Source organism: Hibiscus syriacus, unplaced genomic scaffold (genome assembly GCF_006381635.1).
Source record: "Hibiscus syriacus cultivar Baekdansim isolate YM2019G1 unplaced genomic scaffold, ASM638163v2 tig00110483_pilon, whole genome shotgun sequence".
Taxonomy (NCBI): Eukaryota; Viridiplantae; Streptophyta; class Magnoliopsida; order Malvales; family Malvaceae; genus Hibiscus; species Hibiscus syriacus.
In genome coordinates this window covers 1,953,200-1,974,973 of record NW_024062759.1, presented here as the reverse complement: position 1 = coordinate 1,974,973, position 21,774 = coordinate 1,953,200, and the positions used below count along the sequence as shown (strand labels likewise).

Here is a 21,774-nt window from a genome sequence, read left to right as displayed (position 1 = left end):
TGCAGCCCTCTATATTTCGAGATCACCTTCCAAACTTTATGTGGACTAGTATCCGGGGTTACCTGTCTCCTTTCATACGCTGATTTAACCGAAAAGCAGTGATCAACGGTCCATTTCCAGCCTAACGTATCGTTCCTATTGTCTTGTCATGGTGGCATTGTTGCTGCAAGCCGCTGTTGAATACTGTCTGGTGCTAAATTAGATATCAACTCCCATCGCCATTGACCATTAGTATCAACCATAGAGGCCACCGTCCTCCTTGGTAGTGCGAATCTCTCCACTGATTATCTACAAGCATATGTAAGGCCCCACATCACTAAGCCAAGGATCCCCCAAAAGTCCACCCTACACCCGTTACCAATATTCCAAACCAAACTCTGTCGCACCACGCTCCACACGTGAGAGATTCCTTTCCAAACATGCGAGCTTCTCTTGCTGTCAATTGAATCAGGTAAATCATTCCTCCACCTATACTTGGATCGTAATACTTTAATCCATAGGTGGTCGGAGTTTGTTGCCAATTTAAAAGCTAATTTCATAAGAAAAGTATCATTTTGATCGATTAGCTTTTTCATGCCAAGCCCACCATTGCTTATCGGTTTACAAACATTCTCCCAATTAACAAGAGATATGCCGTTTCTCGCCTCAGTCCGACCCCAGATAAAACCCCGGATTATTTGTTCTAAGTCATCACAAATCCCTTTCGGAAGCTTCATAGATTGCATTGAATAGAAAGGAATAGTCGATAATACTGTTTTAGCCAAAGTAATCCTCCCGGCCAAAGATAAAGATTTCGCCTTCCATCCTGTGAGTTTATCTCGGACTCTCGAAATTATGTGACTAAACGAAGATCTCGTAACTCGAGAGTGAAGCAGAGGTACTCCGAGATACTTACCCAAGTTTTGAACTTCCTGGAATCCAAATAATGAGCTAATTGAACTCTTCAAACCCGAATCCACATTCTTAGAATAAAAAATAGTTGTTTTTTGCATGTTTATTTTCTGACCTGAGAACCTGCAGAAAAGATCCATAATGCTCCTTATTACAGAACATTGCTCAATAGACGCCTCAGCAAACAGGACCAAATCATCCGCGAAAAATAGATGAGAAATATCAGGACCACTACGGCACAGTCGGATAGGTTTCCACTATCCATTCCTGAAAGCTATAGAGATTGCATGAGCCAACCTCTCCATGCACATAACGAACAATTAAGGCGAGGATCACCCTGTCGTAACCCCCTGGTTGGCTTAAAGGATTCAGACATAGCACCATTCCAAAGTACATGCGTCGAGACTGAAGAAACACATCTCATGATAAGTCTCCTAAGATTCTTTGGAATATGCAACTCTCTTAACGTGTCCTCAACAAATAACCACTCAAGGCGGTCATAGGCTTTCTCAAGATCAATCTTGATAGCCATAAAACCAACCTTACCTTTCTTCAATCGCATGGAGTGAATTACCTCTTGCGCTATAATAACATTATCCATGATCGAACATTCAGGAACAAAGCTTGTTTGATTTTCCGATATCCAAAATTTCATAAAAGATTTCAGCCTATTCACAATTATCTTTGTAACAAGTTTGTATAACACAAAGCACAAGCTAATAGGTTGATATTGACTGAAGGATTCGGGAACTTTAACTTTAGGAATTAGAACCAGGAGTGTTCGATTGAAATCCTTATCGAACGCTTTTCCTGCAAAAATACTTTGAATCAACTGACATACGCTGGTGCTAACCGTATCCCAATTCCGCTGGAAAAAAATCGCATGTAGTCCATCCACTCCCGAATCTTTTAACGGACTCATACTAAATAAGACTTCACGGATCTCTTCATTAAGTAGCGGTCGTATGAGTCCATTTAATTCGGAATTAGAAAGAACAGGAAAACATCCCTGAAACGGATATCCATAATCAACTTCATTAGTACTAGTGAATAAATCCTTATAGAAATTCACTGCCATCGAGCAAAGAGTGGCCTGCTCCGACACCCAGTTACCATTCATGTCCTTAAGCGCCCCCATATGATTACGCCTACGTCTCATCATCTTACAAGCGTGGAAATATTTAGTGTTTTTGTCACCATGAAGAACCCATTGAGTTCTCGATTTTTGCAGCCACAAGCTCTCCTCTTGTTGAAGGACTTGTTCTAGTTCATACTCCAGCACGTGTTGCAAGTCCACCAAACGTTGCGAATATCGAGTAATAAGCGCTCTATCAATACCCCGTAACCAAGCCAATAGTTCGCGTTTTTTCCTCCCTATGTGCCCAAACACATTCAAATTCCATTCACTAGCTTTACTTTGGAAGGAATTGACGTTAGTTAGCGCATCCAAACCATTCCTCCAAACTTCCGACAAAAAATCCTTGAATTGAGGGTGATCCTGCCAAGCCGCAATAAAGCGAAATGGCCGAGTCGACTGAAAACTCATGTTACTCTGAGGTTTTAGCACAAGAGGGCAATGGTCCGAACCCACTCTACCAAGATGTATCACCATCGTACCAGGAAAAATATTAGCCCAACAACTATTCATAAGGCAACGATCTAGACGTTTAAATAAATTACCTCTTCTCCACGTAAACTGTAGCCCTTGATAATCCACCTCAAATAATTCCATTTCAAAAACAAAATCAACGAACAATTGGCTCACCCCTGAATCACGACTTGAACCACATTCCCTCTCGTCTAGTTGTAGAATGGAGTTGAAGTCACCCTCCAGCAACCACGCTTCATTTTCACCTGGCATAAGTTTCGTGAGGTGCTTCCAAATAAGTTTGCATTTCTCTACTTGTGGGCTAGCGTAAATAGCAGTAAAATACAACCATCTATTTTCATTATCTGACCAGCATCTGCCATGAATAAATTGGTTTGAAATGGTCAAAATCTCCACGTTTAACCCGTCTTTCCAAAGAATCCAAATACCACCACTAAACCCATGAGCTTCAACTCTAAAAGAATTCTGAAATCCCAATCTCCAGATGACTTTATCAGCATTAATACCACTAATCCGAGTTTCCAACAACGCTACTAGATCAGGTCGACTCTCCCGACAGTGTTCCCGTAGATGACGTCTGAATTTAGGGCTTTCGGCGCCCTGATAATTCTAAAAAAGAAAATTAACCATAAAGATATCTAAGTGAGAGAACCCCAATTAATGAGGGAGGTTCGGATTGACATTCTCCCTCTCGAGAGAAATATCTTCTTCAGGTATTGTACTCAGAGTCTCCTTTGCATGCGAGAGTGTTACCTCATGTTCGTTTTCACGTTGAACTGACGAGCCCTCATCATGCAGCGTAACCTTGTCATGTTTTGTATTAACCTTAGCATTCTTCAGCCAATCCGTAAGCACTGCCGGGGAGAAACTAAAATCTTTGTTCTTCCTCACTTTAAGTCCTTTATTACCTTCCCCCACTTCTCTTCGACTACCATTTCCCGGTTACTCCTCTTAATGATATTGTTCCTGCTATCATCCGAGATTGAAACCACTGAATGACTCCCACCAGCTGTAACATGTCGACTTTTCGTTACCTGTGGAATCGCGCCTTCCTCCATTGCTATCACACTTATCTGATTAAGAGCCCGACTATCCCCAACATCCTCTTTCCTGTTTGTATTTGTTCGCCTGCCAGAACTAGCCTCCAATGGTACACTATCCGTAACAACTTTCCCTTTCGCCTGATTCTCCATTCGAGAAGCGTAAACCTCACCATTCCTCTTGTTATGTTCTTCCGCTGGTGCATCCGAAACTATTGCAGTGACCTCTTCCTGACCATTATTTATCTCATTTAAAATAGCAAACCGAGTCTCCTTTTACATGTTTCAGCAATCATCCAAGGTCCAAACCCAGTGTCTTCGCTTCCTAACGAGTTATTTGGTACCACACTAGGCTCGCCTGCTAAACCTTCATGTCTTGTACTCCCTTCCACAGAACCACAGTTTTCCTTCGAATGCCCATACACTCCACATTGAAAACAAATTTGCTGCAAACCTTCATACTCGATTTTTTGCCAAAAGCCATCAATCTTAAGGCATGGAATTAGTGGCTTATTTAAATTCACCAATACCGCCAAGCGAGCAAAACGACCTCTCTCCCCCGAATTCATGCTATAGTCAATTTTCACAACCTGACCAATAACCATAGCAATCCGACGAAATATCGCTTTGGAATAATATCTATAGGGAATACCTGGTAATATCACCCATACAATAACTTGCGATGGATGCTTTTCCAATGTGGAAAATGTACGACTCCATGGTTGAACCGTCAGATAGCTCCCGAATATTGTCCATGGTCCTTCCATCAAGACATGTACATAATCTTCTTCCCTCTCAAACTTCACTAGGAAATAGTCATTTTCTAGATCAATAAGTTGATACTGACCTTGTAGTTGCCATAGAACGCCAATACGATTCAACAATGTTTTATAACCAATGGCACGTCCGAGAAGCCGAACTATCACCGAGCGTCGCATGCTATAGTCAATTCTATCGTGAACTTGGTCTGCAAAGTGGATCACCGGATACGAACCATTGTTGTCTACAATACAATCACCATCTAGGATCTCCACTTCGTCCATAGCTTTGAGCGAAACCACATCTACCGTCGTCTTCGAGTTGCCCATTACCGCGCTAGCATATGAATGCTTTCCCTGATTCCCTGCTATCTTATCATTGAAATCTGTATTCGACTGTGCCTCCAAATCAGCATGGTCTTCCTCCATACGGTCAACATCTTCCTTATTACGAACTTTCTTCGTCGCGCGTTGATCTTCATCCATGAAGGGAGATCCCGGCCTTTCCAACTGAGGAGATAGCAATACTTCAGGTCCAATGAAATTACCATCAGCGTTCCCATCGTTTTGAGAAATTACCAAACGTATTATATAATTAATATCGAAACAATACTAATAAATTTCAAATTTTAGTACTCGAAAATATATTTTTAACCTTAAACCATAAGACCATCCTTCAAAACTTACTTCTTCACCGAATAAGACACATAAACACATGTGAACATAAAAAAGGTTACTCGTTTAACTTTATTAAATAATTTGAGTTATTAACTCATTTAGTCTTATTAAGCAATTTACCAAGTTCCCATATTAATAATCCTTTCAACCAAGCATGTCTTTTCATCTATTATAACCTTAGAACACAGTTATCAACACACAAGTTACGCATACCTAAGAGAAATATAATTAACATGATTTCAAAATATTTTAAACAACACTATATACATACCATACATCTCACATCTATTATACATGCACGCACCAATATAAACATCAGTTTTTTTATTAAAAAAAATAAAATATCAATTTGAAAAATTACCAATTTTAAATACTAATTCATTTGAAAATCTTTATTTTTCACGTCAAATGTAAGATATATATATCTATTAAAATGTTAAAAAAATCCACAATATTGGATTAAATAAACACTTTAGCTATTGTAAAAAAATCACTTTAGCTGAGAGATTTTAAACACCGATATTTTAGGGTAAAAATCCTTTATTTTGAAGTGTTAACAATTCGTTGACTAGTTATTTCTGTCCACGGATAAACTTTTTTACTCTAAAATGAAACATTATGAATCAAAATGCTTTTAAAAAAATAATTATTATTTTTAATACAGTGGGAAGAGCTTGGCTCCTAATTATTCCTCATTCCTTGGGCAACCATATTAACATGATTCAAAACTTCTAATGGGGGCTCCAGGTACCGTTGAACATTTGCAAAGAGTCTCTAGGCTAAGCGCACCAAACCATCGGCAACTCGATTACATTCTCGAGGGACATAACTAAACTGAAGACACCAAACGTGTGAATAATGCAAATATGTTAAACAAATTATATTTTTACTTTTTCAAAGTTGTTGTAATTTGCTGAAGAAACAAACGTGAGGTTGGCAAGAAATTTGGTAGAGAATTTTGGGATTTTTATCGCATTTTCTTTCAATTTTACCCTTATATGAAACTTATATAATAAAGCTTGGTTTTTATTCTTACTCACTCATTCAACACAAGCATCCTTTTATTAATTACCGTCTATCTTCTTAAGCTTTTAAGTTTTTATTTTTATTTTTAAATCTTTGTTATTCGATCAAAATCGGTCATCTTCTAACCTTTTTCCATATTTTTAGGCCTTCAAGAAAAGAGTAATCAACCAGGGGTTGATGCACTAAGCCCCCTAGGGGTCAAGTGCATCCCCATTATTTAAGAAAAAAAGTGAAATTTAGTTTGCACCCTATTATTTTTAAGAAAAGAAAATTAAAATTTTGGACCCCAATTTATAAATTTCTAGATCCGCCACTGTAATCAACTGAGTTTCAACTTCCTAGTTTGGGTGTACGAAATAGGGAGCATTGTGTTAACATAGGGGTGATCATCCTTTTTACGATTACATCGGTCAGGGCGAATTCGTTTCTAAGGCAATGGACTACCACGACATAGTAGCAATTTCATCTTATTCATTTCATTTTATTGTACTTGTTAGTGCTAATTTATTTGTTTTGTAGTACTTAGTTCTTACAATTTAGAAGCGAAGTTTTATATCTGCTCAACATGTCTTTCACTATCAACAAGTACATTCTCGATCTGTCCAAACTCGAGCCCCTAGACGGAACCAATTACCTTTGTTGGTCTAATTACCTTCGTTGGTCCCAAAAATGATCATCTTATTTGGACAACTAGAAGTTAACTACATGATGTTCAACCCACCTACCATTACTGGAGCTATAATTTCTTCCCTCGATGTAGCTTACGCTTCTAACATACTAGAGGAAGACATTATCGTTTTAACCAAATTCAAAGAGACAACAAATTGGTTAGAGGTCATATGCTCAGTCACATGTCCAATAATCTTTTTGACTTTTTCATCAAAGATAAATTTGCCAAGTCAATATGAGGGAACTTGGAAAAGAATTATGGTTTCAGTGATGTAGGAATCAATAAGTATGTCGTTGGGGATTGGTTGGAATTTCATATGATTGAAAAAAAGCCAATCATGGAATAGATTCACGCTTATGAGAAGTTGATCTCAGGTATCCTTACTGGAGGAATGAATATGTTTAAAATCCTTAAAGTCAATGTACTGATCGAAAAGTTGCCCAAATCTAGGTCCGACTATATAAACCTCATGAAGCATAAAAAGCAAGACATTTCCTTAGAGGTATTAATATGTCACATGAAGATAAAAGAGACGAACTGCCTCAAAGATAAGGATTTAGTCTTTAAAAATGAATTTTCTTTTAAGCAAAATTTGGTGAAATCTTCTGGTCCTAGAAATAACAGTTTTTGGAACTCTGTTAATCCTAAAAAATGACATTTCTCGTTCTAAGAAGTCAACCAACTTCAAGAAATCGAGAGTGAACCATAAACCCTACAAGTTGGTAAGTTGTTACGTATGTGGCAAACCAGCACATAAAGCCTATCAGTGATTCCGTCGCTCTGATCGTCACAGGAACCAAAACTAAAATGAAAACAAACCACATGTAAATTTGGTGAAGGATTCAGATGAGGTGATTGTTGTCGTGATTTTTGAAGTTAACTTAATGAAAACCATGTCAAGTGGAATGTGGACAATGGTGCTTCCAAACATTTATGTGTTAATAGAGAAATATTCACTGACTTGGAAGATGTAGTTGAAGGTGAACAAGTTTACATGGGAAATTTCACCACTTCAGAAATACTCGGTAAAGAAAAAATCTTACTCAAACTTACTTCTGGCAAAACTCTGGCTTTACATAATGCTATGTATGTTCTTACTTTACGTAGAAATCTTATTAGTGGTGGACTCTTGAATAAGGAAGGAATTAAACTTGTGTTTGAATCTGATAAGCTTGTGCTTACTCCTAATGGTAATTATGTGGGAAAAAGCTATCTTAGTAAGGACTATTTTTAGTTGACACCATGAATAATATTAATAATAAAGCTTTGGGTAAACTCGACCCGAAAATATATACTCTCCCCTTGAAACTCAACCCAAGTTTAGAGTGACTTCACCCAACCCAAACTCGACATGATTTTTTGGGATAAAGCACGAATCCGACCCAAAATAAATAAGAGTAAATTTATTAAAAAAAATATTATTTTTATTCAATAAAAATATGATCTAAATAATAATAATAATAATAATAATAATAATAACAATATATAGAGGGTTATTATTGTAATTATCCCATATAAGGTAAATTTACATTATTTTTCGAGTTGATTTTGGTCGGGTATTTTTTACCCTAAATCCAAGCCCGATTCAAACCTGAATTTTTTTTAAAAAATAACTCGATTGAATTGAGTCGGGTCAGAACCCGTCAGGTTTGGGTCTCGTGCCAATCCTATGTAGACATCATTAAAATATGATTTTATCATATCACAGTCAATATGTTAACGTTCATCTAATACAACTGTGAACATCTAATGGAAAAGAACGAGTTTAAAATATATAAATAATTATATGATTATTTTATACATTCTAATAATCGAAAGATTCAAATAAAACAATATCATATTGTATACTTTACTCTAAATTTTTATAAAAGTAAACCATGAATACATTTGGGAAAACATCTGATTTTATTTGGCGCAGAATTGGTGCAATCGTGGGCAGCAATTGTAATGAGAATACTTTCGGGCAGTATTCCCTGGGTAACAATGATGATTCTTCACAAGAAATGCAGTTGGCTACAACAGGTAAGCGATCGGACAAAAACTGTCTCCTCATTCAAGTTTCATTTATACCCTTGTTTCATTATTCTCATCATATTTTCCACATCGAGTCTACCCACCAACAAAAGTTACATGGTCTACAAATTAAAGATTCGGGTTGGCGGTTTTATTAGAAGAGCAGGTCCGGGATGATTCTCCGTGGTGGTTCACGGTTGCTGCCAGAAAACAGAAGATAACAGGTCCTGTTCTTGTCAACATAATAACAAGAATAAGAAAACTAACCTCCAGTTGTCACATGTGCAACGGTTCCGGGAGTCACTGTGACACCAACCCCATCATTTCCGGCTCTTGATTCAGTTATTACATGATATGGTTTGACCATGTCTAGAGATGGGCATTTGATCTAAACCTAATAGTTTTCAAGGGTAAACTATGAATTTAGTATTAAATTATCAGTTTTAGTTCATTTTAGTACTTAAACTTTCATTATTTTAAAATTAGACCTAACATTTAGTTTTTATTTCATTTTAATACCCCGTTCAAAATTTAACGTTAAGATTTGAAAAAAATGTAAAGGTAGGTGCTAAAATGAACTAAATAGTTGAGGTACTAAACGTGTTAAGTTTTTAACGGTGGAGTACTAAAATGAAACAAAAAACTAAATGTCGGATATGATTTTGAAAAAAATGAAAGTTTAGATACTAAAACGAATCAAAACTTCTAGTTTAAGTACTAAATGCGTAATTTACCCTAGTTTTTAATGTAATGGGCTCTCCAGAAGCTGCTTGTTAACGCAGCTGCAGATTAGTGAATCCTACCGAAATAAACGTTATGCTCGCCCTTTTTACCTATTTTCCTCCTTGCTTAAAGTCATGGTTTACAAGGAGCAAAATGACCAGATTGACGCCACTTCTGGGGTTTTAACACTCATGTGGCTTTCATTGCTGGAAATGACTCATGACTTGTGAGCATTATTTAATCATGTTTCCAATCTTCATTGTTCAATAGCCAAAGCACATCAATGTTGACTAATATTTAAAAACAATATAAATTTTATAATATGAAAACCCAGTCTTAATTAAAAAAAATCCACTGGGTTGTGTGTTAAGAATTCATTAGTTTTATATTACCATTGATAAACAAATAAAGTAAGATATATTTCACAAGTAGATGATACTCTCGGTGTGTTCCACACGCACGCGGTGGCCGGGTTGTTGGGCGGCCTCCTCACGGGGCTGTTGGCGGAGCCAGATCTGTGCAGGCTCATACTACCGAGAGACACAAGGGGTGCATTTTATGGTGGGAATGGAGGGACTCAATCCAAGAAGCAAATAATAGCTGCCTTGTTTGTTGCTGCTTGGAACGTAGCGTCAACCACTATAATTCTTCTGCTAATATGGATGTTTATGCCGTTAAGGATGCCCGATAAACAACTCGAGACCGGAGACAACGCCGTCCAGGGAGAGAATGCGTGTGCTCTTTGGGGCGATGGAGAAAATATGACACGACGAGGCACGGTTGGCATAGGGCTTCGTACTCGGAGGTGACGGCACCTTCTCGTTCTGCCGATGCCGCAAGTGGAGTAACCATTAATCTCTAGTTGCAACTTGCGAAAGTTAAGAAATTAAGTGGTGAAATATTTGTTGTAGATATCATCTTCGTGGTGTGGGATTGCTTTCACGTATACTAGGTTGTTGAGTTTTGACGATGGAGACGGTTACCACTGTGGCATGCCACTACTTGTATTATTTGATTTAGGTTAAATTAATTGGTTGAATAGTTAACGGTTTATACGTTGTTTTACCCTGTGTGAGTTCGAATTCAAACCTTAAAATGTAATCTTTTAAATTAATTATAAATAAATATATATATCTAAATGATTGTTTGTTACTGACATTAACTTCTAATTAATATTAATTTACAAAATGTTAATTTTATAATTTTTAAAAATATTTAAATAAATTTCTTAAAAGAATCTATCAAGTGGCGAATGAAGGAGACGATGTAATCTCACCAACAATGATAAACAGGTGATGAGTGGATAAAAAAAAAACTCATACATCGGAATTAATGACTAAGTACTGTTATTATTCTTTTTCAGTCGACGACATACATCTATAAGAGAGACGATCAATTAATAAGAGTTTAACAACATAAAATATAATTAGTAGTGGCTAAATCAACCATGGCATATGAGACCTAATATATCAAGTTCCACAAAAATTTAGGCAAATATTAACTAATCAAATCCAAGATGACATGGCTGGATCCATCTCAGAGCAAATATTAACTAATCATCAAACCGTTCCCAATCCCGTGTTACATTTGTTGAAGACGACGTAGGCAGAGGGGCGGTCAAGTTTCCCATCCTGGAGTCAAAAGTCCCCCAGTTTGTTGCGACTTTTACAGCTTTCAGTTTGTCGCTAAAAGGATTGGAATTTCTCGCCTTCAATTTATCGAGAGTGTCATGGAAGTTTTGGACACGCTGTACCTGATCAAAGGGTGTAATTAGTTTATACAACAGCATAGAGTGCATTAGCATCTACAATAATTTATCGGCTAGATACAGAGCTTGCAATTTTTAATGCTTGAAACATGATCCCGCTCTACATTGCCTAATCTACAAACTGCATAAAACCCTTTCCTCTTTCAGCAGAAAGCAAGAGATGATGCTCTGCTGAATCACGCATGAATAGTATGTTGCCATGAGTACATGCTTACGTCGGGGTTAACATGATGGAGAACAAGACTATAGCCAAAAACATTCTTCAACTAGCGGGTTTGCCAGTGCTTGATTATTATGGAAGTAGCAAGTTCCAGCATCACCAACAAAAGGATTCCAAGGACGACTAGCAGTATTCTACTTATAGGAGGTGCAAAAAAGAAACATCGATGCCACAAAAACAAACGGCAATCCCAAAAGAGAACACCACAAGGAACCGAGGACTCGATATATTCCATTGGCAGTTTGAAAGAATGTCAAACAACAGCAGTCCTATATTTCTTTTCTCATGTAGCGTTGCCTTTGACTGGTATTAAAATCCAAAAGATGAGACTTACACTACCCATATCCCAATAACCAAATAAGTCGGGGTAAGGTTCAAGTTGATTCACCTCAAATAGCTAACAACTCTAAATGGTCATGGCATTTCAAAATCCTATCCAACAACAAATAATACAGTTAAACAAATAGCCTTAGATAAAGGAATATAAACACATAATCAATGCTCATCCATATGGACAATAATATTTACATCACGAACGATGCAATTAATAAGTGGAAACGAAAGAACGACAATGCAATATGCAAAAAAAATGTCCACAAACAGATTTTAGTAAACCACAGCGCCTACAATACAAACCTCGGCCTTCCGCTGTAACTTCACTTCTCCTTCAGACTCGATTCCATCCAATTTCAACAGCTCCCTCATGAGTAACTCTGCCGATACATCAAATTCCTCATTTGCAACCTTTGTCCCACTGTTCACGGCCACTTCTAGAGCAGTAACCTATCCAAAAGAACCCAGAAAAGATGGAGATAATTCAATTTAAGCCTTGAATGAGTATAAGGCCTCTCCGTCCGTTACTCCATACTAACGAAAACAACATACAGAGAAACTCACTCTTTCGGAAAGCTTGTCGACTTCTTTTCTGACTCCAGCAACCGCCTCAAAGGCCTTCGACATTTCTTCACTTTCCTTCCTCTCTTCAACCTTGTCATCATTGCTTGCAGGATTACCTAGCATAGTAGATTGATTACAGTTCATAACAGGAAATTATATCTTTTTTTACCAAGTTGAAAACATCCATCAAACAATCAAAAAGATAATAGAAACAAACGATAACTAATTTTTTAAGTTCACACAAAACTAAAAACCGTTTACAAACACAATAAAAGGAATAGGAATATAAATTAATAATACCAGAAGATGCTTTAGGAGTTGAAGCACCGAGACCCATAAGAAAGGCATAAAACAAAAGACAAAACCCTAATTACTCTTCACTCGTTATCCACAACACAAAAGCAACAATTAAATCCCGCAGGAACAATTAACATACGAATGCATCACGAAACGAATATACTAATTATCCAAATAGAAAAAGTATATATCTTTTTTTATTATTTTTTGCTCTATGTGCAGCTGTAAAGAACAAAGAAGGTACAAGGAAATTACCAAAAGCAGAATGGGCGGGGACAGAGGCATAGAGCTGGTGCTGGCCCGAGCCATGGGCAATCATGGGCCCTCCAGAAGAAGCCGAAGCAGATCCCTGATCGCGGTTTTGATGAATACGTCGTCGTTTTCATGGTGGTCTCTCCGCTGGACCAGCATCCCTCCTGATCTTGCCTCGCAGTGGGTTGTTTCTTCTCTTTTGGCGTTGGGATTTCTCATTTGGGAACAACAGAAGCTTGGAGTATTTGATTGTTGATTTACCCAATAAGACGGGAGGAAGCAAATCGATTATTATAATAATACAATTGCAATTTACGCGATTGAGGAAGACGACGACGGCGGCCGAGAATATATAATAAATAGGGTAAAGTATAGTAATGGTCACTGAACATTTCTGAAGCTTGCATTTAGGTCCCCAAACTTTTAAAACTTGCAATACAGCCCCCTAACATTTATTCCGTTTGCAATATGGTCTCCAACTTAAACCACCGTTAGAAATTAGGGTAAATTATATAAAGGTTATTGAACTTTTCAGACACTTGAATTTAGGTCCCCCAACTTTTAAAACATGCAAAACAGTCCTCAATTTCATTCTAAACCCTAATTTCCAAAGTAATTCAATTTCATTCTAAACCCTAAATTCCAAAATAATTCAATTAACTTCAATTATGTCAGATTTATTATTATTTAATTTCATCTTATTTCATGTGATACGTATTTTTTATATAAATATAATAGTATAATTCTTATCTGTTGAAGAAATTTTTTAATTAAAAAAAGTAGTTAGGATATAGAAGAGGTTTAAAATAATTCGAATTTTAAATTTATAAAATGTTATTTTGACGTATAAATAAAAGTGTAAACTACTAGGTTGACAACTTAACTATCTAGCCCTTTTTACTTTTGTCATCGATATTTTAAATTTATCAATCATACAACATAATTATTTAACTGTTTCAACTAAGTCACTAGTCGTTACCAATTGATACAAATGATGAAGTGACAGTTAAAAGGAATTGACATTATTATACATTCAGTCTTTATTATTTATATAATCAATTTGGTCCTAAATTAAATAGAATTTAATAAATTAATCATTTAATTAGGATCTGACATGTGTTAGCACATGATCATGACACGTGTCATTGGTGACACATGTCACCACCTAATTATTTATATATGCTATCAATTTGGTCCTAAATTAAATAAAATTTAATAAATTAATCATTTAACCAGGATCTGACATGTGTTAACACATGATCATGATATATGTTATTGGTGACACATGTCACCACCTAATTAGAAGAAAATTAAGTTATAAAGAAGTAAAATTTGGGTCTTGGGCAAACTCAAACCTGAGTCACGCAAATGAAAGATACAGGGTGGAGCCACTAAGCTAACACTATCGTTTGTGTTAAGAGATATACAATAATATATATACTAATAGTATGACCAATGCTAGAAAAAAAAGAATATAATGGAAAATGGAAATAATGAGATTTGAACTTCGGCAAAAAATTTGAAAGCAATAAATGATGGGAAAATATTATATTTTTTTACAATAAAAATATTATATTTGATAAATTGTTTGATAGATTTAATATATTTTTTAAATATTAGTTGATACAATATTTTAAAAGAATAAATTTAAGATTTATATATTTTTAAACTAAATTTAATAATTATATTTTTCATATTTATAATTCACGATTATATATATAATCTTAAGTTGAGTATTTCTAATATAATTAATAATTTTAATTTCTTATTAAAAATAAAATATTCAAAAAATATAAATGATTCATACATTAATATATGAATATATTTTTTTATTTATACATCTAAATATAAATATACATTTATATAAATATATTTTTATTCGTATATTGAAATATTTTGATTAAAATATAAACATATTTTAAATACTAGTTTATACAAGAAAAATAAAATATATCAAAAATATAAATGATTCATACATTTAAATATAAATTGAATCATTTATATTTTCTATACATCTATATTTAATAAGAAAATAAAATTATTGGGGACTGTTTTTCAAGTTTTAAAAGTTGAGGACCTAAATTCAAGTGCCTAAAAAGTTCAATGACCGTTTATATAATTTACCCTAATTTTCTAACAGTGATTTAAGTTGGGACCATATTGCAAACGGAATAAATATTGGGGGATTGTATTGCAAGTTTTAAAAGTTAGAGGACCTAAATGTAAGCTTTAAAAATATTCAGTAACCATTATTATACTTTACCCTAATAAATAAGCATTGGAGGTTAGTCAGCTAAAAGGCTGGGACTTTAAAACTAGGCCCAGGGCCAAAGTTAAAAAACTTGTTTCATCAGCCCAATAGTTTGAACGGTGTCGTTTCAAAATCCCATATTATGAAGTTCTGTGTTTGATTAAAATTTATTTATTTATATATGGATTGTATTTAATCTGTATTTTTAATTTTCTGAATTGTCGGAGGTCTTCCACGGACGCTGCTCTCAATTTGGTATTGGGGGCAACTTACTAACCAACCTCCCCTTATCCCATTGCATATGAAAATAGGGTTTTGTTGTTGTTGTGTGTTCGATTAAAACTTGGAGTAAATTAAGCATTTAATATTTAAATTATTAGTTTTGATCTACCTTAATATTTAATCTTTTTTTTTAAAAAAAATTATACCTAATATTTAGGGGTTTCTTTTTGGATATGTAAAATTGTATTTATCTAAGAAAAGCATATAATCTGCTACAACCAATCTATCATAAAACCCCGTCTATCACAAATAACAACAAAAACAGACTATTGATTCCTTTCAACACCCCTAAACAACCTTGCATTTCTTTCACAATAAATCAAAGCATTACGAACCACTTTAAGAATAAAAGAGATAAGAGATTTTTCTCTAGGATAAGTCGAAGCCCAAGCAAGCTCAGCCTCCCAACTCATCGTTGCTCGACGGATGTTGCACCTATCCAACGTAGCCTCCCAAATACCTCTTGAAAAGCAGCACTCAAAAAACAAGTGATTCCTAGTCTCAAGACAGTCACAAAACACACACTTTGCATCAACCTACCTTTGGTGGGAAGCCTCCCAAGAATGGACATCCATCCAATGATAGCATGCTTGGGAATATGGAGAGGGAACCAGATCGTTTTATGTCACGCTAACGTTTAGTTTTTGTTTCGTTTTAATACATGTTAAAAACTTAACGTTAAGTTCTAAAAAGAAATGAAAGTTTAGGCACTAAAATGGACCAAAACTAATAGTTTTGGTACTAAATGTGTTAAGTTTTTAACGGTGAGTACTAAAATGAAATAAAAACTAAACGTTATGCGTGGTTTTGAAATTTTTGAAACTTAAGTACTAAAACTTATTAAAATTGATAATTTAAGTATTAAATCTGTAGTTTACCCTAAAATTATTATTAGTCTACAATAAGGGGTGAATTATAATAGTAATCCCTAAACTTTTAAAATACTTGTATTTTAATCACCAAAATTTTTAAATTTACAGCTTCAAATTCGCTATTATTATGGTTATAGTTGACAGTTTCTTCTAAAAAAAACTGGCTAACAAGTTAAAGTTTCAATAACCCTAAAGAAATTTTAAATTTCAAAATGTCTTTCAAATTGATGATTATCGATTGAATCACATGTGTTGTCACTATGTAGCATTCTTCCGATCATGTCACATTAGACAATTTTTTTTTCTTTTTCTTTCTCAATACATAAAATCTTTCGATCTCCTCAAAGCTCAATCAAAACAAAAAGATAATATTTTATATTTTATCACATTAATCATCAGTTCAACTTGAAACTAAACGATACTAATCTTTCAATCAAATAGAACTTCTCCGATTAGCCGACTACCACTCTTTTCATTGAAAACTCACCCTTTGTGACAAATTTCAATTTGTAAACTTGTGAGTTTTTAAAGGAAATTAAATTAAAAAAATAAATAAACTTGAATGTGTTAGGTCAATTTTTCTGAACGGCACAACTAACGACAATGGCCATAAGTAAAAATTTAATGATATTATCGTAAGTTTTAAATGATCAAAATACACACACCCTAAAAGTTCAAGATTTACCGGTATAATTTACCCTAAATAAACAAAGGTTCAACTATCACTAGGATGTTTCTGTTAGTTGTATATGGTTCTCAATGGGAGATTTACCTATCTCAATAAAGTCTGGTTAATTTGATGAACACCTCAAGGTTCAAGCAATTGCAGACGGCATATCGAGTACATATGTTCCTCAATCCTCACGTTTAACATGTTTTATTATCTAGGAGGAATTACTCTTTGACACAGAATTTATTATGAATTTTTACTATTCTTCAATCAAAAGTCTTTAGTTTCTATTCAATACATGACCAAACCTAACTTTAGTTGATTAATCCGACCAGTCCATCGATGATTGGCAAGTATGATTTGTCTCAATTCGGTTAATCATTTTACTTTCCTCACAGGAAAGGTAGAAACAGATTATCCACATCAATTATGCGTCACAACCACTGCGATATTCGGTACACGGGTGCCATTGACACTGAACTAGAACCATATTATCGCCTCACTGTCATCTCTTCTCCAGATATCATCCATCTTTCCACCACCATCATATCTGACCTGCACTTAAATCTATAAACTACAAGTATTTCAATCATAAACCTGATTTCAATCATACCCTCACAACACTATTGCCAATCAGCCCTATAGATGCCAAGAAATTAATGAGAAATCATGTCTACCGAGGAGTTTAGATCACTGAGAAAACAATCAAGGCAGTAGTCAGTAACTTACCATGGCATACGCCAGCTGCTCATTCATCCCCTAAGACAAACATGGTTAGAATATGTAAGCTAACGATTCAAGTTCCCTTTGTAAGTGGGAGAGAAGGATTGCACTTGTACCTGATACGCTAGGCAAAAAGTAAAAAAAAAAAAGTTCCTTCTCATATTGGCAAAATGGAGAATCTGTTCCAATTAAATGTATGATGCAGTTCTTAACATCTAGAATTGTTGATGCTGTAACATTATGCCCTATAATATCCAACAAAAGTGATTCTACTTATCATAATTTTGCATCATTCACCAAAAAATCCATACTCGTCAATCTATACAACCATGATTCATAAACCTTGGACAGAATTATCACTAGACATAGAAAAGATTACTAAGAAACAATCACCTAGAAGAAATCAACATTGAACAAAGCAGAAAGCAAGAATATCTGTTTCAAATTATAAAAGATAACCTCCATAGAGAATAATGAATCCTCAACGTAATAGAACATACAAACTACCAGGTTAACACTATCAGTTTTTTGTTAATATGAACAAACAGAAATCTATGTAAATTTGCATTAATTGCCTAACACTATCATTCAAAGACCAATAAAATAAACTACCAATCGTTGCGTAAAACCCATTTTGCTTTGCCTGCAATAACATTAGAATGACTAACATGCTAGAGCAAATCCATCCATCAAACAGTAAATTTAAATTCTGAGATGCATGCAAATCCATCCATCAAACAGTAAATGTAAATTCTGAGATGCATTATTCAAAGATATGTAAAAACCACACTTGTGGCAGTACAACAACAGAATTAAAAGAAGCAAAAGGCCTCAGATGTTTCAATTTCATCCTCTTCCTCACTATGGTATTATAATTCCATTAAAAAAATTTAATTCTACATCTATTCAATGATTCAATCTCAGCCGATAGGCTTACAAAAATTCCAATCAAAATGAATAAGCCTCCATATAAAGTAAAGTATTACCACTAGAAAAATTGTCAATCATACCAATATCAAACCATCGATTCCTTAGCTCCTTCTTCAAGCATCTTTTTGTTCTTCTCAATGGCGGCTGCAACCTCTTGAGGCATATACTTCTCGTCATGCTTGGCAAGAACCTCGGTGGCCGAGAAATAACAGTCGCCGCTCCTTGCTTTCGTAGAAACGCTCCTAGAAGAAACGTCCCTTTTAATTTCTTCAGTAAACGGCTTAACAAATCCTTCAACCACGACGGAATGTCCTTCTCTAAACAAATCCGGCAGCGAACCTTCGTACCGAACCAAAATATCGGTTATCAAATCGGTAATAACAAACTCCATTTCTTTACAAGAACCCGGCTGGACCACGCTTCCTTCCAGAACCAGACCGCCGAGTCTGAATTTCGTTTTCGAAGGATTTTTCGTGTATTTTTCGAGGGCGTCGGTTGGCGTAACGTAGAAAACTAATTGATCTTGAAAATTGTTGAGAACTAAAACTACAAATCCCGCTACGCAACCGAAGGTTAAGGCGTAGGTCCAGAGACGGCGGGCCTGGAGCTGGCGGGCTCGGGCCCCGATGTCGACCTTTTTAGGTTTGGTGGGGACGCGGCGCGTGGAAGTGGAGAGCAAGCGGATGGTGGTGGATGCGAAGAACTGGTTCATTGTGGCGATGGGAGGTGGCGCGAGATGGGAGATCGACGGCGGAGATATGACGGTGGCTGGAGCTGGGGGATTATGACGGAGGATGTTGCAGAAGAGATGGGATCTGAGACGGAGGGCGAGCCTGGTGGCCATTAGATTTACTTTCCCTTTTCGTTTTTCTAGGGAAAGAGAGGGTTTAAGGGTCGGAAAACAGAAAAGGGAAGAAATGCGACTCGGCAATTCAGTTTTGCTGGCTTTAATTGCGTGGCACGCACGGGTGACAATTTCTTCCATTTAAATTTGGGTAAACTACAATATTAATCAGTAAACTTTGATCTCATTTCTCTTTTAACTATAAAAATCACAACGATTAATTACATTATTGATCACTTATGTATATATTTTCTATTTTTCTAATAGCTTTCAAAAAAATATAATATTTGATAATTTTTCGTTTTTATTTAATTAATATGTGATCACTGAGAGTTAATTGTTGTTAAATACTTTGATATAATCACACATTTAGTCCTTATTATTTACATGTTTTATCAATTTCATCATATTTTAAATAAATTAAAATAAATTTAATCCTCCGATCGAATGGTAACATGTGTCACGACACATGACACCAGTGACACATGGTCTCATTTGATTTGAGGATTAAATTTATTTTAATTTATTAAAAGTGGGACTAAATAAGATAATATGTAAATAATATAGACCAAATGTGTAATTATACCAAAATATCACATTTCCTAATATATTAACTGCTGATGAGAGTTAACTCATGATGATCATATCTTGATTAAATAAAAACGAAAGTGACTATATATTATGTTTTTTTTAAATCAATGAGGAAAATTATACAAAACATAAACATAAATAATCAATTATGTAATTAACCCAATTTATAATTATAGAATTAAGTTTGTCAAGCTCATTTTTTCCCTCTCGGTTTTAAGGTTTGACTAATCCGGACCGATTTTTTACTCACAAAAATTTAAATTCGAAACTTTATTTAAACAATATATAATTACTTAACACTTGAATCAATTTCAGTTAAATTTCAAATTTATATAATCGTTAAATAGTTAATAACATGATGATGTAATATTTTTTCCTTTTCCCCCGAAAACCATAACATTTCTTCTGTAATCATCTCTGTTTTGAAAATAGGACCGGACCGACCGGTTCAACCGGTTCAATCGGAAATCTTTGCTTAGTCTGGTTCAATCTAAACTGGTTGAACCGCTATTAGTGAACCGGCCAGAACCGTTGAACCGTTCGAACCGGACCGGCTGAAAACCGGAAAAACCCGGGAAAACCGGGATTTTTGTTTTTTTTAAAAAAAATTAAACCAAACAACGTCGTTTGTTAAACGAGCCAAGTCAAACTCGAGTATTGCTGCTCGACTCGAACTTGAAAACTTTAAAAGTAAGCTCAACTCAACTCAAACTCACAAGCTAAAAATTATCAAGTTCAACTCAAACTCGAAATATAATATTGAAACTTGAACTCAAAAAAAAATTAGAAGCTCGATTGAAGCCTAAAATTCGAGCTTGATTGAAGTGAAAGAATAGTTCACTCAATGCTCACAAAAATGTTCTATGATTTTGAATGTCAAATTACCTCTATTATTTATAGAAGTTAGTTGTGATGCGCTTCTATGTTTCTTAGCAATGTGAGATTGTTTTGTTCTCATATTTTTACTCTTTAGACTTTTGGGATGTTCTTCTATGTTTCTTAGCAATGTGAGATTATTTTTTAAAAAAAATTAAACCAAACAATATCATTTTGTTATGATTTTTTTAACCCCAAATTTATTTTTTAATTATAGTTATATAGTTATATTTATTATTTAATATGTTTTACCTTAAATATTATGTTGTAGTTAATTTGAATCATTTTGTTTCACTTGATTTTATGGTTTTTAACTTATATATGTTATGACTTGCTTTGAATATGACTTGTGATATAAAAAATTATTTTTTATTAAATATTTTTTGTATTTTTTATTTAATTTTTTAAATAATTATGACGTCGTTCGGTTCTTCCGACCGGTCGGACCGGTTCGACCGATTGAAACAGTGAACCGGTAGCATGATCGATTCGCTAACCAGTCCGATTCTGAAAACCATGGTAATCATTTTCGTTCGATTATTACCTATTATCGATCACCGTTCATCATTTTATGATATTAAAAATATTTTGTTTTAACCCTTATTTCTTCTTCCCATTTATTTTTTTAATTAAGTGAAAACTTTGACCTTCTATTGTATGATATCCTTTAGTGAACGTCAAACAAAACTAATTTCAAGATATATTGTTATTCTCTTTGAACAAATATTTTTTACTTTAGAGGTTTTGTACGAATATTCCAGACTCGAGAAGGTTACAAAATTCTCCGAAATCGTTAGATTTTGTGTTGATGTTTCATGGGATTTTTAAAGTGAGTTTCATGGGTTCTTCGGTTCAGGCTAGAAATCTAACCTAGTTAAGTGATACAGGATAAA

General features: G+C 34.8%; 4 protein-coding genes across 4 annotated transcripts; 1 reads left to right on the top strand and 3 right to left on the bottom strand.

The window, feature by feature from the left end:
- Positions 1–284: 284 nt before the first annotated feature.
- Positions 285–4,784, bottom strand: LOC120129249. The gene is made up of 6 exons (XM_039146805.1): positions 3,885–4,784; positions 3,409–3,771; positions 3,254–3,304; positions 1,189–3,109; positions 1,007–1,014; positions 285–911 (listed from the first exon to the last, which is right to left on the bottom strand). Exons 1-6 carry the CDS (start codon positions 4,782–4,784, stop codon positions 285–287), a joined length of 3,870 nt encoding a protein of 1,289 aa, XP_039002736.1.
- A 4,758-nt stretch (positions 4,785–9,542) lies between these two features.
- On the top strand, positions 9,543–10,217 carry LOC120129248 (ammonium transporter 3 member 2-like). The gene is made up of 2 exons (XM_039146804.1): positions 9,543–9,634; positions 9,824–10,217. Exons 1-2 carry the CDS (start codon positions 9,543–9,545, stop codon positions 10,215–10,217), a joined length of 486 nt encoding a protein of 161 aa, XP_039002735.1.
- A 488-nt stretch (positions 10,218–10,705) lies between these two features.
- Positions 10,706–12,940, bottom strand: LOC120129073 (BAG family molecular chaperone regulator 4-like). The gene is made up of 4 exons (XM_039146672.1): positions 12,846–12,940; positions 12,294–12,409; positions 12,033–12,179; positions 10,706–11,161 (listed from the first exon to the last, which is right to left on the bottom strand). Exons 1-4 carry the CDS (start codon positions 12,907–12,909, stop codon positions 10,961–10,963), a joined length of 528 nt encoding a protein of 175 aa, XP_039002603.1. The 5' UTR covers positions 12,910–12,940; the 3' UTR covers positions 10,706–10,960.
- Positions 12,941–18,383: 5,443 nt separating this feature from the next.
- Positions 18,384–19,474, bottom strand: LOC120129182 (cytochrome c-type biogenesis protein CcmE homolog, mitochondrial-like). Its single transcript, XM_039146758.1, has one exon. It carries the CDS (start codon positions 19,412–19,414, stop codon positions 18,656–18,658), a length of 759 nt encoding a protein of 252 aa, XP_039002689.1. The 5' UTR covers positions 19,415–19,474; the 3' UTR covers positions 18,384–18,655.
- Between the last annotated feature and the right edge of the window lie 2,300 nt (positions 19,475–21,774).